Source organism: Herpailurus yagouaroundi, unplaced genomic scaffold (genome assembly GCF_014898765.1).
Source record: "Herpailurus yagouaroundi ecotype Mexico unplaced genomic scaffold, PumYag 213, whole genome shotgun sequence".
In the NCBI taxonomy this organism is placed as follows: Eukaryota; Metazoa; Chordata; class Mammalia; order Carnivora; family Felidae; genus Herpailurus; species Herpailurus yagouaroundi.
The window spans coordinates 5,076,555-5,092,680 of NW_024412444.1; the positions used below are offsets into that span (position 1 = coordinate 5,076,555).

General features: G+C 42.7%; 1 protein-coding gene and 1 long non-coding RNA gene across 2 annotated transcripts; one reads left to right on the forward strand and one right to left on the reverse strand.

Annotated features, from left to right (window-relative positions):
- Positions 1 to 656: 656 nt before the first annotated feature.
- On the forward strand, positions 657 to 16,120 carry PSMD6 (proteasome 26S subunit, non-ATPase 6). The gene is made up of 8 exons (XM_040454543.1): positions 657 to 890; positions 1,615 to 1,820; positions 5,016 to 5,161; positions 5,413 to 5,632; positions 5,739 to 5,847; positions 10,929 to 11,097; positions 15,704 to 15,781; positions 15,908 to 16,120. The coding sequence occupies exons 1-8, from the start codon at positions 746 to 748 to the stop codon at positions 16,002 to 16,004; spliced, it is 1,170 nt and encodes a 389-aa protein (XP_040310477.1). The 5' UTR covers positions 657 to 745; the 3' UTR covers positions 16,005 to 16,120.
- LOC121016768 (uncharacterized) lies at positions 8,665 to 10,602 on the reverse strand. Its single transcript, XR_005784443.1, has 2 exons — positions 10,405 to 10,602; positions 8,665 to 10,237 (listed from the first exon to the last, which is right to left on the reverse strand). It is a non-coding gene; the product is annotated as an uncharacterized LOC121016768 (long non-coding RNA).
- Positions 16,121 to 16,126: the final 6 nt, after the last annotated feature.

Consider the following 16,126-nt stretch of genomic DNA (forward strand, 5'->3'; position numbering starts at 1 on the left):
AGTTACCTCTCATGGAGGGAAGAGTAAAAGTAAATTATGGCAAATTCACCAGATGGAATTTCATGTAACTAGTACCGAGTCTGAAGACCCTATAGCAACATGAACAAAAAGGCTGAAAATGCAGGCGTGCAATGGTTTAAATGATGCAAAAACAAAATGTTAATGTCGTTGTATTAAGGCTGGAATTCGGGGTGCCATTTCCTTAGACTAGAGGAAAGAACGTGGGTTTTGCAGCTGTGGACAGAGGTTTTTCCCCTGGCATTGCTGAATAGCTGATACACAGCCTTGCTCGGGCAGAGTACGGATGCCACAAATTTTGGTGTCTGTTTTTATTGTTGCTGTTATTGACGATGATGATGGTGGTGGTGGTGGTGATATTTTCAAAAACTTTGCCAGCTCCTGTCACTTAGGAACGGAATGAAAAGTACACTAGCTAAAAAGCGAGGGAGGGAGACTTTTGGAAAATCGAACTTGGGAGTCGGGCCTCTAGCATACAGGGACTCTAGGGGGCCTAGAGCGAGGGAAAGCCGTTTGGGACCACACGGGGGCGCCGGCGCTCATGCCGGGCGAGGTGTTCCGCAGCGCGTCCAGCAGAGGACGCCGCTGGCGGAGGCTGACCCGGGACCGGAAGCCGGGCCGGAGGCTGCCGGGCGCGCTCGCCGACTCCTCCCGCTTCCGCTGCCGCAGCCGCCGCGGATCAGCGCCGAGTTGCCGTCCGCCCTCAGCCGCTACCGCCGCCGCCGAGATGCCGCTGGAGAACCTCGAGGAGGAGGGTCTGCCCAAGAACCCCGACCTGCGCATCGCGCAGCTGCGTTTCCTGCTCAGCCTGCCCGAGCACCGCGGAGACGCGGCCGTGCGCGACGAGCTGATGGCGGCCGTCCGGGATAATAGTGAGGCCCGCGCGAGCGCCGAGTCAGCGGCCTAGGCCCGGGCTGGCCCCGCGTCCCGGAGCCCGCGGGCATTTTCCCCGCAGGGGCTCGGGGCGCCCCGTGACGGGCCCCCGGAGACCAGGCTCGCCTTCTCGGGCTCTCAGGACCTTCCCTCCCATAGGGGTGCCCTACGGGGCCCTGCCGCCGTGCCGTCAGAGGGGTCTGCGTGTGTGGCGGCCCTTCCCCTCTGAAGGCGGCTTGGGCGGGAGTGCCGAGGTGCCGAGCTGCGTGCCCGGCACAGAAGAAGGGCTCGGGACCTGCCGTCCTCAGCGGCTAGGCCTGGGCGGGGGCGGTCCTGTAAGAGGGGCCAGCTGTCCGCACGGAGGGGAAGTCTGGGGTCGCGGAGTCGTGCGTCGCAGGCACTGGCCCTGGGCTCTGTATCCTTGACAGGCCTGGCGGCGCGTGTGCACAAACTGGCCTCTTTCCGCTGCTTGAAGGCTTTTTTGGAACAGAAGCCGGCCGGAGGCAAACAGGATTGCCCTGTCCCCAGCCAGGACTGGCTTCGATGCCAACCTCCCAGCAGCAGGCGTTTACGTTTCGCCAGGCCCTTCGCCGGGCTCTGTCCCGTCCCTTCCCGGTGACGGGGAGGACAGCGGCTCGTGCGAGACGAAGAGGGGGGTGGGCACGGACCTGAGGGTACCAGGGGCGCCCGCTCGTAAGTCACGGCCCTCTCTTTGGCTCGCAGACATGGCTCCTTATTACGAAGCCCTGTGCAAATCCCTCGACTGGCAGATGGATACAGACCTGCTCAGTAAGATGAAGAAGGCGAATGAGGAAGAGTTGAAACGTTTGGACGAGGAGCTGGAAGATGCAGAGAAGAATCTGGGAGAGAGCGAAATCCGGGATGCCATGATGGCGAAGGCCGAGTACCTGTGCCGGATAGGTGACAAGGTGAGCCGAGGTGGTCCCCCCGCCCACCCCCCCCCCAACCTTGTATAGCCGCAGATAAGCACTTTTCTAGGGTAATAACGTCTCACTTAAAAGATTAACATCCTTGTTAAAATACAAAGGTAATGTGCTTACCTGACCTCGTGAATGAGCACAAAAGTGAGTAAAGAGAAAGTTTTGTTGCTGCAGTCTGTCAGGAGTGCCATTAAACACGGAAGTGCAGGTGCAGACGTTGTTGTGTACCGCCTCGACAACCATGGGATCATTCCCAGTAGTGCACCTTTCTTTCTCATCTTGCTTGGAAAGCATCGGCTCTTTTGGAGGAGTTAAAAAATTACTCTTTATGTAAGTAAGAGTCGCCTTGTAAGAAACTGAACGTTACCCTTAATGCTGAAGTTCTATTTGATTTTTCTTTGTTCCCTGCCTCCTGAAAGGTAACCTTTTTACTTCTTTTATTACAGTCATGTAAATGTACCTGTAGAAACTGGGTAGGATAGTGTTTCAAAAAAAAAAAAAAAAATTTTGGGGGGCTTCTGGCTGGCTCCGTGGAGCATGTGACCCTTGGTCTCAGGGTCGTGAGTTTGAGCCCCCGGAGAAACTACTTTAAAAAATTGTTTTAAATAAGTGGGACGTTAGGGCACCCATGTTGTCTTGTTTACTTTTTCATTCAGCATTACGTCGTGATCTTCCCACGTTAACGTACATAACTCTCGCTCATTCTGGGTAATTCCTAGCTGGTAGTCCACTGTAGGGCTGTTTCCTTGGCCCTTCAGCCAATAGTGGACGTGTATGTTCTTTTCAGCTGTTTGTGCTGGTTGCTTCATTGGGCTTCCTTGTGTATATATGCTCATGTTCTCTCGAGAGGATTCTGGGAAATGACATTGCTGGGACAGGGAAGGATTTTTGTCTTCATATATATGGCCGGTTTTTCCACATATCAGGCAACCTGATTTCTTTCCCGTCAGTGCATGAGAGGAAATACCTACAGGTGTTAGACCTTTTGAATTTTTAATTTAGCAGCTGTGTGAATAGTGGGTAAGAGGATGGGCTTTGAATGTCATTAATTTTAAGTTGTGCCTCCTGAAGTATTTAGATGACAGATGTCGTGGCATCAGTATAAAAAAGTGTCATAGTGTGGATTCTTGGATCAGATGGGCCGGGTTAGAGTTCTGGTTTCAGTAATTATGATTTACTGGACCCTCCATTTCCTCATCTGTAAAATAGGGATAACGACAGTTTGTACTTAGTGAGGGTTAAAGATGGGGGCAGAGAGCTTAGCTTCGTACCCGGCAAAGAGTGCTTAAATGTTAATGACCAGGGTTATTGTTATTTTAGGCTTAAAACAAGTTTTTTCTTCTTGTAAATGTGATATGTGGTCACTAAAAATTTGGAAAAATCAGAAGAGTTTAAAAATAGCTGACAGTTTGTGTGGTTTTCCCAGTTGTGTGATGTGCTTTGGTTTTAAAGAGGGTACGTTATTACCTGTGAGTGAGCAACTTAAAGCTGTTGATTCTAGATTTGAGGAGTTTCAACAAGGACACGGTTGAGTCAACATCAGGGGTTATCCCTTGGTGATGTGCTCCTATCATTTTCCATGCTTATTAAGTAACTTTTCATTTTTTCCCTCCTGTTTACTCTGATTTTTTAAAAATGTGTTTTTGCTTATTTTGAGGGGGTGGGGGGGAGTGTGAGCAGGGGAGGGGCAAAGAGAGAGGGAGAGAGAGAGAATCCTAAGCAGGCTCTGCACTGCCAGCATAGAGCCTGACTCGGGCCTTGAACTCAGGAACCTTGAGGTCATGACCTGAGCCGAAATCATGAGTCGGTCACTTCACTGAGCCACCTAGGCGCCCCTACTCTCATTTTTAATATGTTATTTACTCTTACTTAATGGATTTTTATTATTCACTGTGTTACCATTGACTACAGTCCTTATTCTTCATGGTGCTCATTTTGTTACAGATGGGTTAGTGGAAACTCCTTCAAGAAGGTTTTTTTTGTTTGACATCTCATTGGTCATCCTTATTTTCTCACATGAGAGGATGTTACAGGCTCACCTTTTATTTTTACTCTCCAAACCTGGAATCATCTGTTTCTCAGGGTGGGAAGGGAGTTGTACTTAGAAACCAAGATCTGAGTGCTGGCTGTGCCCATTATTGCCTTGCTAGCCCCTATTATTAATTTAAGAGGTGTAATTTATAATTACATAAAACAAGGCCAGACACATACTAAGAAGTACAAGTATAGGGGTGTCTGGGTGGCTCAGTGGGTTAAGCCCCTGTCTTCGGTTGAGGTCATGATCTCAGGGTTCATGAGTTTGAGCCCCACATCGGACTCTGCTGTCAGCGCAGAGCCTGATTGGGATCCCTCCCCGTCTTGTGCACATGCTCATGCTCTCTCTCTCTCAAAAATAAACACTAAAAAAAAAAAGAAGTACCAAGTATAGACAGATGATTGTATTTATGTTGGTATTTTTAAAGCAGTAGAAACATCTTAGGGGCACCTGCATGGATCAGTCAGTTAAGTCTCTGGCCCTAGATTTCAGTTCAGGTCATGATCGCACGGTGAGTGAATTTGAGCCTTGCGTTGGGTTTCCAGCTGGCAATGGAGCCTGCTTGGGATATTCATTCATTCATTCATTCATTCTGTCTCTCTCTCCCCCCCTCTCTCCCCTTCTTCCTCCACTCCCCCATCCTTCCCCAGCTCATGCTCTCTTTCTCTCAAAGTACATAAACTTAAAAAAAAAATCTCATCCCACAGTGCTTTAACACAAAATTGTATAAACATTCCTTTGTATTTTCATAGTCAATGATTTAGGGAAAGTTTCTATTAACCTTTTAAGTAGTGTGGTCATTTACAATAAAGTAGTATAGTATAATTAAGGGGAAAAGTACTGAAAATGTGGAGCAAAGAATACTGAAATAATTGTGACTAAATTGTGACTATTTTTCTTACATTGTTTTTTAGAATGTTGAGTATATGTTTAGGCATATTTGATGTATTTTTTATACAAGTGGATAGAAAAGTACAATGAACCTTCATGTAGTTATCACCCACTTTCGACAATTATCAGTTTATGCCTAAGTTGTTTTATCCCTGCTCCTACCTGTTCCTTCTACCCATTGTTAAGAAAATTCCAGACAGCTGATAGTTTTTGAAACTTTCAACTTTTCTCACCTGTTGCCTTGCTTTTCTTGACAGGAGGGTGCTCTGACAGCCTTTCGCAAGACATATGACAAAACCGTGGCCTTGGGTCACCGACTGGATATTGTGTTTTATCTTCTTAGGATTGGCTTATTTTATATGGATAATGATCTCATCACACGAAACACAGAGAAGGCCAAAAGGTACTCTTTAATGCTGGGGATATATTCTCTCTCAATTATGCTATAAATAAGAAACCGATGTAAGAAATTTGCCTCTTTTATTTACAACTAATAAATTGGTCAAATAATTCAAGTACTTATTTAGTAAAATATTTTCTTTAAATATTTTCTTTTGATTCAAGTTGTTGTTTTCTCTTTGAAAATAACACAAAATTGATAAAAAGTGGCCTTGTCTATTTCCAGATTGTGACCTTACTATTTTTTATTTATAGCTTAATAGAGGAAGGAGGAGATTGGGACAGGAGAAACCGCCTAAAAGTATATCAAGGTCTTTACTGTGTGGCTATTCGTGATTTCAAACAGGCAGCTGAACTCTTCCTTGACACAGTTTCAACATTTACATCCTATGAACTTATGGATTATAAAACCTTTGTGACTTACACTGTCTATGTCAGCATGATTGCCTTAGAAAGACCTGATCTCCGGGAAAAGGTAACGACTACATCTTTAATACTCCTATTTAAAAACTACTCCCTGCTTCTCTAACTTAAGTACTCACGAAAGCACACATTTGTGTTTGTTTCTTTTTAATCTGTAGGTGATTAAAGGAGCAGAGATCCTGGAGGTGTTGCACAGCCTTCCAGCAGTTCGGCAGTATCTGTTTTCCCTCTATGAGTGTCGTTACTCGGTTTTCTTCCAGTCGTTAGGTAAGGATAGAGTTCAGTTGCTCATGTCGGTTGTCTGTCTTCGTCTTAATCTTGATTCGGTGTGCAGATAACTAAGGTGAGTTTTTATATATGTGGAAAACACTGCGCAGGTAGCTGCTGGCCTTCGATCGGTGTGGCTAATGTTTTGCCCCTTTTGTTTAGGGAGTGGGGTTAGCGGACTGTGACTTGTTTTTGTATAGCCCAGTAGGCAAGATTGATGTTCACACCGTTAAGGGTTTGTTTGAAAAAAGTTTTTTTTAAGTTCATTTATCTTGAGAGAGCGCGCATGTGCAAGCGGGAGGGGGAGAGAGAATACCAAGCAGCCTCGGTATCAGTCCAGCACAGAGCCTGATGTGGGTCTCCATCTCTGTGAGATTATGACCCGAGCCAGAGTCGAATCACGTGCTTAATCAACTGAGCCACCCAGACACCCGTTTAAAATTTTTTTTAAAGAACTAAAAAAATAACAAAATGTTTTTTTTTTTTTTTAAAGAACTGAGAAGAGTATGTGACAGAGGGCTTTGTGCCTTTCAGTGGCTTCAAAATGTTTAGCGTCTGGCCCTCTGATGAAGAACTTTGGTAGACTCCCTGATTTAGAGTCTTAAGGGGGTAGAAGTCAGAAGTGAGCACATAGTCAGTTACAAGTATTGAGTTTTATGGGGAAAGATGTGAGGGAATCCTTCATTTCCTGTTGGGTTAATGTTAATTGAGCCTTGAATTCAGCAGTGAGTCATTCTTTATGCAGTATGTTAATCTTTGGCTGATTTGCAAATCATTTTCAAGGGCTGTGAGTTGAGAAAATAATTTCGTGGAAGTACTTGTGGTATCCCTCCAAAAGTAGTTAAATGATCCTACCCAAATCTGCTTGATTTTCCTGTCGTCCCCATTCCTTTGTGGTCATTTGGTTTTCTGTTGTTGAGCACAAATACTAAGATGATAAAAAAAAATTGCCTTGCATCAAGTCAACCCAAAGGTCCTTCCTAAATGATCTTCCTGAAACTTGAAGAACTTGGCATTGATATATTTTCTTGCTTATGCAGCAAATTCCAGAAAGTATTTGCTTCAATAGATAGCCTTCACGAGAATTGTTAAGGGTGGGGATGGGACTCTAATGCTTGTTCGATTTTTGAAGTGGGTTTTGGCCTGATGTTTGTGGAGTGCTTTCTCTATGCATTAAAAGTTAGGCTGCTTTTTGAGAATTGATGTTACTTACCTTATGTGACGTGGGAACAGGGCCGTTACCATGATGCGTTTCCTGCTTGGCTTCATCTTCTCATGCATACTCAGGTGTGTTTGCACACAGGATTGTATTGCAGAATTATCGTTCTTCCTTTTTTATGCTTGTGGGTCTCCTGGTCATTACTGCGCTCACATGTGGGGCCTTTCCCCTCTTCAGAATGAATCCCTCCCCTGCATTCCTGAGGAGCTCTTCTTTCACGCCCCTTCCTCTTTTTTTACTGAGAAATAAATTACATACCATAAAGTTCACCCGTTTCAAGTGTAAAATTTGGTGGCCTTATTGACAAAGTTGTGCAGTCGTCATGAATTCCTAAATGTCTTCACCCTGAAAGGAAATCTGGAAGCATTGAGCTGTCACTTCCCATTCCTCCCCCAGCTACCACTAATCTTTCTATCTCCATGGATTTGCATATTCTTACTCTGACATTTCCTATAAATGGCATCACATATATGTGGCACTTTGTGCCTGGTTTCTGTTGCCCATTTCATCGGTCATCTTGTTGTGACATCTACCAGTGCTGCATTTAGTTTTATGGCTGAATGATACTCCATTGTATGGATATACTATACTTTTAAAACCCCTTCATCAGTTGATGGACATTGGGTTGTCTCTCCTTTTTGGCTGTGATGGGCATTTGTGTGTGTTTCGTGCAGACCTTTGTTTTCATTTCTCTCGTGTGTATATGTACTTAGTAGTGAAACTCCTGGATCATGTGGTAATTCTTTGATTAATATTTCAGGAACTGCTAAGCTGTTTTCCAAAGCAGCTGTATCATTTCAAGTCTCCACCAGCAGCGTGTGCGAGTTTGTTTCCTCACGTCCAGTATTTGTTACTGTGTCTTTGTGATTATAGACATCTTAGCGGGTGTGAAGTGCTATCTGGTGGTTTTGACATTTCTCTGATCTGTCTGATGTTGAACCTCTTGTGTGCTTATTGGTCATATGCCCCATTTTTACAAGAGCACATTACTTTGTGGTTCTTTCTTAGTTTGTCTCTTCCAACTAGAATTGTTGGGAGTTTGGTTTTTTTTTAATCTTTGTAATGAACTTGACTACCAGTACATTGCCTGTATATTAGTAAGTGCTCTGTACAAATGTCTGTTGTGTTAATTAAACCAATGACTTAAGAGAAAAGTGAGGAAAAATACTGTCGTTGTATAGGAAATTGATGGCTTTGGAAACTGGTTAAAGTATTAACCTCCAACTACGCTCCCCATCCCTAATCAGTCTTTTATTTAAACATTGTGGATAACAGTTTTTATCTCTACCAGATTAATATGTTGCCCAGATACTTTAGATGCAGAAGAATGGTTAAATTTTCTTTGATGACAGAGTCATTATTTGTACCATTTCTTCTCTAGTATAGTGAGACATGTAGGGTTTATTGGGTTTTATGAGCCTTTTTTGCTTCTCCAGATGGTCATAGTGTGTGTGCTTTAAAATATTTCATTTGAAAAAGGAAACTGCATCTTTTTCTAGGTAATATGATTGTTTTTTTAAAGTAAAAATAGAGAAAATCCTATTCCCACATCCATACCTGTGTTCACTCATCAAATTCTTCCAGAGAGAACCATTTTATAGATCTTTCCAAATCTTTTATTCATTCAAACATACTTGAAGAAATGGAAAACAACATAACAAAAAACCCAAGGTTGTACGTACGCGTGGAGAAATTTCAAACAATGTTATTTAAAGAAGAAAATGGGTCTCCCTAACTGATGCTTGCCAGGGTCCTTTCTCTAGAGGTGTTTGCTGCTCTCAAGTTTCAAATGTGTCCTTCAGGGACATTTGTGTCCAGAGATACAAGCATGTAACACCATCGTTAAACATACGTGGGTGTGTTTTACATGCTGTTTTCTAAGTCGCTTTTTTTTCTCTTCTCAGTATAACGTGAATATCTTTTCATGTCTCTATAAAAATAGTTGGTCATTGAGTCAGTATTTGTAAGCAGCTGTCACGTATCAGACACTGCATATGTGGTGGCAAATCAAACACGTGGAGCTCCTTGGACGTTCTGGTTACCCTCTTAAAAGACCTTCTGTTTCAGCGTGTTGGATGTGCCATAATCCATCCTCTACTGATGAAAAATTACGCTGTTTACAGTTTTCTCCTATTGTGAACAACTTTGTTTTGAACGTTCTCTTATAATTCATTTTTTCTATTTCCACTTATTTCCTTAGGAAGAAACCCAAGAAAGTGAATTTTACAAAGTATAAACACAATACATCTTGATCACTGTTGCCCTCCAGAAATACCCTGCCAATTTACATTTACACTTTTTTATTGAAGTATAACTGAAATGCAATGTCAATTTCAGGTGGACAACACGGTGATTTGATGTTTATATACATTGTGAAATGATTACCATATAAATCTTGTTACCATCTGTCACCATACAAAGTTAATACATTATTGACTATATTCTGTGTCCCCATGGATTTATTTTATGTATAAACCATTTCTACTCTCAACTTAAATCATTTTAAGAGAGCCTGGCCCCTTGCCCCCGTACTGCTAACCAGTCTGAGAGGAGGAAAATAATTATGTTGATATTTTATTCATTTCTTGTTTCCAGGGATAGTTTATATTTAACTCTTCAGTCTTCTTTTAAATGGCACATAAATGACAGAAGATGTTTTATGTTCGGCTTATGGATATGACCCATCCTGACGAACAGTTAGCTTCCCTGTCTCTTCCCTGGGTTTTCTTGCTGTATTTTCCAGTGTTATGGAGATATAGGACATGTTGTGTAAGTTTAAGCTATACAACATAATGACTTGATATTTATGCGTTTATTTTATTCATGTGAATAAGCATTATCTTGTCATAGGGCCATTGATTTCCATGTTGCTAAACCACGCATTGCTTCACTCATCCTTCTCTCCTTTGATGTTGACCAGCCTTTGCATCATGCCCGCATCTTTGTTCTCTTGAACGATAACACACATTTGTTTTCCCCAGACCTACCACCTTATCTTTGTCAGACCTCTTAGTGACTGCCTCAGACTTGGTCATTGCTCTTGTCCCCGTCTTCATTCTGTCAAGTACATCTGGATGGCAGTGATTTCCAAATTCATGTCTCCAGCCTCAGACTTTCCAGTGAGCGCCAGACCCATGCCTGAATGTCTCCTTGATATCTTCACTTGGATGTCTAAGAGGGGAATCCACATGAACACTGTGAATCTCCCTTTCCCTGCCTCCAAAAAACCTCCCAAACCAAGAAACAAAACAAAAAACAGTTCTCCTTCTCCAGGGATTTGCATCTTGTTAAAGCCAGAAACATAAGTACATTTTTTTAATTGTTTTGGTCTTGCTTACCTTCCTTCTCCCCATATCTGTCTCTGTGTTGCTGTGTTTTGAATCTGTCCTCCTTTCTATTCTGGGCCGAACTGGGCTCTTCCTGCCTTGGGACTTCTGCATTATTTGCATTGCTCTGTGCCTCCTGCTGTTTGGCCACTTCCTCAGAGGGGTTCCCTGTCCACCCCAAACCACAGGAAGGCCTCCTAGTCACTGTTACGTCGCTCTTCTGTTTTCTACACAGAATTTATTACTCTCTAAGAATGTCTTGTATATTCATTTCTCTCTCTTCTTTGAAAACTTAGTTTCTGTGGTAGCAGGGTCTTGGCTTTTTGGTTTACTGCCGTGTCCTTACTCTTCAGAGCAGTGATGCAGTAACTATGTAGTAAAATAATTTGTGTGGATTGCTCGTTAATATCCCATATATATATTTTAACCACTTTTAGTGACTTCTAAGAGCTCCTTAGAATCAAAGCTATTAATTCTTATGTTATAAACTTGGTCTCTGATTTCTCTCTTACAATTTGTCATCTTATTTGTTGCAGCTGTTGTGGAACAGGAAATGAAAAAGGACTGGCTTTTTGCTCCTCATTATCGATACTATGTAAGAGAAATGAGAATTCATGCATACAGCCAGCTGCTGGAATCCTATAGGTCATTAACTCTTGGCTATATGGCAGAAGCCTTTGGTGTTGGTGTGGAATTCATTGATCAGTAAGTTTAACAATTACGTTAATATAGATCCCTTGAAGTTATGTGTCAACTTGTACATTTTCTCAATGGTCATTGCTTCCCTCAATTGTAAAAAAAAAAAAAAAGTGAGTTTTTCTCTAAATATTATCAAAACAGTCATCTGTTATTTCTGCCTTCATGATATGCCCCTTTTAGTAACAGATGGGGATATCAAGTTGTGGAGAGGTTAAGTGATTTTGCGAAAGGTTGTTAGGACCAGTTATTACTACAACAGTATTGTGTTCCTTCTCTGTGGACTACGTTGCTGCTATAGTAATGACTCTGATGCCTTTCTTAGACCTCACATTAAGATCCTACTTTCTCTGCTAATGCCTCAGGTTTTTTGGGTACTGCTGCTATTCCGGTCACATTAGTTGTTAAAAATGGGACTTTTAGCCTTTGAATCAGTGATTCATCAGATACTTGCTAAGCCTTTATGGTATGGTTGGCACTGTTCCAGGTCCTTGTCGTTATGGACTTTAATACTCTTTATATGGGGAGAGTTAGCTGGTAGGCAAATCAATACATAAGGTAAATTGAGATAGAAATGAATCTGTGGAGATAATGGAACAGAAAGATGTGTTTGGCTGCAGTGTATTGGTAGTGTTGGCGGGGGGGGGGGGTAGGGTAGGGGAGCTGTGGGAGAGTCAGGCAGATACGTGTTTGTGCAGGGCCTGGTAGGCCATGGTATGGAGCTTCGGTTTTAATCTAGGCCCTGTGGAAAGCCCCTGGAGGATGTTACGCATGAGAGTGATACGTTTTCATGCTGTGTCTTAGACTGCAAGGGGACAGGGAGGCTAGTTGAGCTGGCCGTTCAGTACAGTAGCTCATGGAGGAAATAGGTGGTGGCCTGGACAAGGGTGTGGGAGGAGTACACATTCAGAATATGTGCTGTCCTTAGAGTGTCTGGATCAGTGCTTCCCAAATACAGGTCTTATAAATGTTGGTGATAGTTTTCAGTGGCCCACAATGAACAAGATGGTAAAGTTAAATCATGCTATATTTCATTTAAAAAAGAACATTCTCATTTTAGGGGTTTGATTTTTCTGGTTTATTATGAAAAATTTCACATCTGTAGGAAGTGCTAAGGGGTTACAGTGTTGATTGTATCGTTACCATTTTGTTGTATCTGGTTTACTCTGTATATCCTAGGTTTCAAACATTTCAAAGTAAATTTCAGCCACCCGTACATTCCATCCCTACTTGCTTCAGCATGCATATTTGCTTATAGGCTTGTTTGGAGGTAATGTTTACATCTGGGTGAGAGACACAGATCTTCAGTATGTCCTGAGCTCCTCTATTGAGCTGTCACTATCAGAAATCCCCTTATACTCTTCCTTTGAAAGAAAAAAGGCAGTGATTGTTTTGTTTGCATTTTAAAAATTGTTACCAAAATAGAAGGCTGGTATGCCTAGGTTGGTTTTAGTTCTGAATTGAACTAGTTTGTGAAATTCCAATCTGGTAACTACTGCCCAGCAGAGTTGGTTCCTGGAATGGGTGGTGTCTATTAAGAATGTGATTGTTCAGGACTCACTGAAGGGGTGGCTTACTGTGGTGAGTAGTGCATGCAAAACCAGGGCTGGCCTGGCTGCTTCTAGCTTTCTCACTGAATAGCTATGTGGCCTTGGTCTGATTCTGCCCCTTCCTCAGTTTCTTAACTGTGCCACGGAGGTGATCCAGCCTTCGCTCCCTGGGGGCTATTTGAGGCTCAAAATGACATTGTCGATAAGGTGCAGAAAAGCAGCAGGAACGTGCCATTAGACATACTGCAGTGTTCAACTTATTACGGTGACCTGAGTTCTGGATGGTGTATTTCAGATGGTATGTGACTTTTTTCCTTCATGCTTGCAGGCCGGCTCTAAAGGCAAAAGTTGTATGTACACACAGAGCTCTAGTTGTTACCTAGAAATAAATTTCTGACACCCAATTCACATCTGGGTTTTTCCTAGATCCTTCTTTTTTTTTTTAATGTTTATTTTTGAGAGAGAGAGGGAGGGAGAGACAGAGTACAAGCAGGGGAGGGGCAGAGAGAGGGAGACACAGAATCTGAAGCAGGCTTCAGGCTCTGAGGTGTCAGCACAGAGCTGGAGGCGGGGCTTGAACCCGCGAGCCACGAGATGACGACCAGAGCCGAGGTTGGAGGTTTGAGAGACTGAGCCAACCAGGCACCCCTTCCTGGATCCTTTTTATTCCTCCCTTTAAGAAGGGTCTGAATTAGTAATTTTGAACATAATTCTCCATCACTCTTCCACTTCCTTAGATATCTTGGAGAATGGGAAGGGGCCATTACTTGAGTAAACACTACTCTGTTGACAGGTTTAAGGTGACCCGCGATCTGCATTACACCATTGTGTGTTGGTAGGTCTTCTGCTTGAAACCTGGGATGCAAATCTGGTTTTTAGGTTATTTGTTCAGTAAGTACTCTGTTCATCCTTACTGCGTACCTTCTGTGTGCGTGGCACCATGCTGCAGGCTTGGGGAAATACTCCCTGCTGGCAGGACGAGCAAACGTGGGATGTGTTCAGTTGGCACAGAGGAGAGGACAGGTGGGTTGGATCTAAAGCAGGGAAATGGGACCTGCATGCAAACTTGGGGACTTACCAGTTAAGTTTTGTTGTTGTAAACAGCAGGGAAGCTGCGCCCAGATTATTCTTGGGGTGTAGAGTTCAGAGTGAGCATACCTGGGAGTCAGTATGTGTGATTCAAGTGCCTGAGAAACGGACACAGATGGCTCCTTGTGCGCCTTTAGACTTGAGGTCATTGCATTTTTAAGATTTCCCTAAGAAGGTAAGGAATAGGGGGCTTTCTCGGTGGAAGCAGTAGCACAAAAAACGTAGGAGGGTGTGGTGTGGCGTTATGTTCAGAAACAGACAAGCAGGGTTCTGAATGCCAGACTGAGGAGTCTGCCCCACCAGTCCAGGCACAGGTAAGTGAGGCTCTGAAATCTGGGGGTGCTGGGAGTGACATGCACCTTGGGTATCCACGGTCAGGCTCTGGGGTTGAGGAGTTTGTAGAGCTCATGTGTAAGTCAGAGCTGCTTTCAGAGGTTCCCGGATAGATTTGGGTGCAACCCTTAAGGCTGCCGGTGGTTACATTCGGTGTAATTTTCTGTGTGAACCTCAGCGCCGGAGTAGTAGTAGTTGTAAATGGGTTAGCAGCTGCCTCTGGAAATGGAACTATTTCAGTCTTTGCAAAACGAACACAAGTGAGTTTAGAAAACCCAAAACAGTTGAAAAAGACCAGTGGTTGGATCAGATAGATTTTTGAGGGAGAGTAAATGTGCCACCTGTGTGTCTGTCTGTACCTATCTCCCAATAGCATAGCTTTTTCAGCTTTCAAGCTCTTTGAAGCTCATAACCAGATTTTCCAAAATTATACATTTCCTTATTAAAAATGCTAATTCTTTCTACCAAGATTCAATAATAACGTTTAGTTCCTTTGCATATTGTATCACTCACTCTTCTGTAAGTGGGAGACCTCCCTCAGCATTGCATTATACTTTCTTCTCCCCAGTATGATGGCATTAGAGCTTTGATTTGCATTTTTAATGAGTAAAATGGATCTCCCTTGTGTATATAACTTTGCCCACATTTTAATGAGCCATTTGATCTGTGGGTTGTTTTTTTGGTTTGTTTTTTTTTTTTTTGTAATTTATCTTCTGTCCGTGTTGTCATTTAGTTTGTGACTTGGTATCCAATGTAGAAATTCTCTTTACATAACCAGGTTTATCAGGGGGTCTTTAAATATAGTTTCTGGGATTTGTCACAGTTAGTTGCCTTAATACCATTCTCAGCACTTTTGTCAGAGATTTGTTAAGATTCAGTCTCTTTTTTGTTGTTCATATGTTAGGATCAGGATGTTTTAGCATCTGGGAAAGTAATCTGTCATAGAATTTGTATTTAAATTGAGCTATTCTATTACAAGTAGATTATTTTAAAGAAGTCATCTTTCCATTTATTCTCTTGGGTAGCATTGCAAAGGCTTCAGCTTTTGTACATCTGTAAGCATTTATTTTTCCCTCTGTGTTGGTAGACGATCTCTGACCGTGCTTCATTGCTAATGCTAGTCCCGTCTGACCATGTTCTAGATAGCTTCAGTTTGAGGTTTGGGGTCATGACTGTATAGGTATTCCGAAAGACCTTTTTCACAACAGACTACTGTCATCTGTTCATTCCTGATCCTAATTTAGCCTGGCATCTTCTTAGGTCTTAAAAATAATTTGCCAGCTTTTTTTTTTCACCTCCATGCTCAGAAGGGATTTTGAAAATCCAGAGCATGATCTGCTCTTGTTGTATCACATGCCCCTGCCCCATTTGTTTCTCTCCCTCCAGGCTTTTCTTTGGAACTTTAAAGATGTGCTTACGAATAATTTCATTCACTAAATAGGAAATTTCGTATTCATCTTCGCAGAGGAGCCTGCAGTATGCCAAGATCTTCTCGGCTACTGCGTATTCAATAGCTCAGCCTGGAAGCAAACTAAATGTCCCCTTGAGAGAGAGTGGAAACATGTATTTAGGGCAGTTTATGTTTTTTAACAATTCTGTATGAGGCTAACACTAATGCCTTCCCCCCCCCCTCTTGTTTATAGGGAACTCTCCAGATTTATTGCTGCAGGGAGACTACACTGCAAAATAGATAAAGTAAATGAAATAGTGGAAACCAACAGGTACTGTTAAGTTTGTGTATCACTGTGTATCAGAATAAGGGGCATCCTTTTAAAAGCAGGCCGACTACGGTTATGCAGTAATGTGACTGGTAAATAATGCCATCTTTTTCTTGAATTTATTTATAGACCTGATAGCAAGAACTGGCAGTACCAAGAAACTATCAAGAAAGGAGATCTGCTACTAAACAGAGTTCAGAAACTTTCCAGAGTAATTAATATGTAAAACCATGTAAACCAAGGATTTCCTTTAGAGATAACTATTTGGAATTTTTATAGCTTACTTTACTATGTGCCCAGTTCAACTGTATAAAATAAACACTGCATTGTTGTTTCTTTCGATTTACT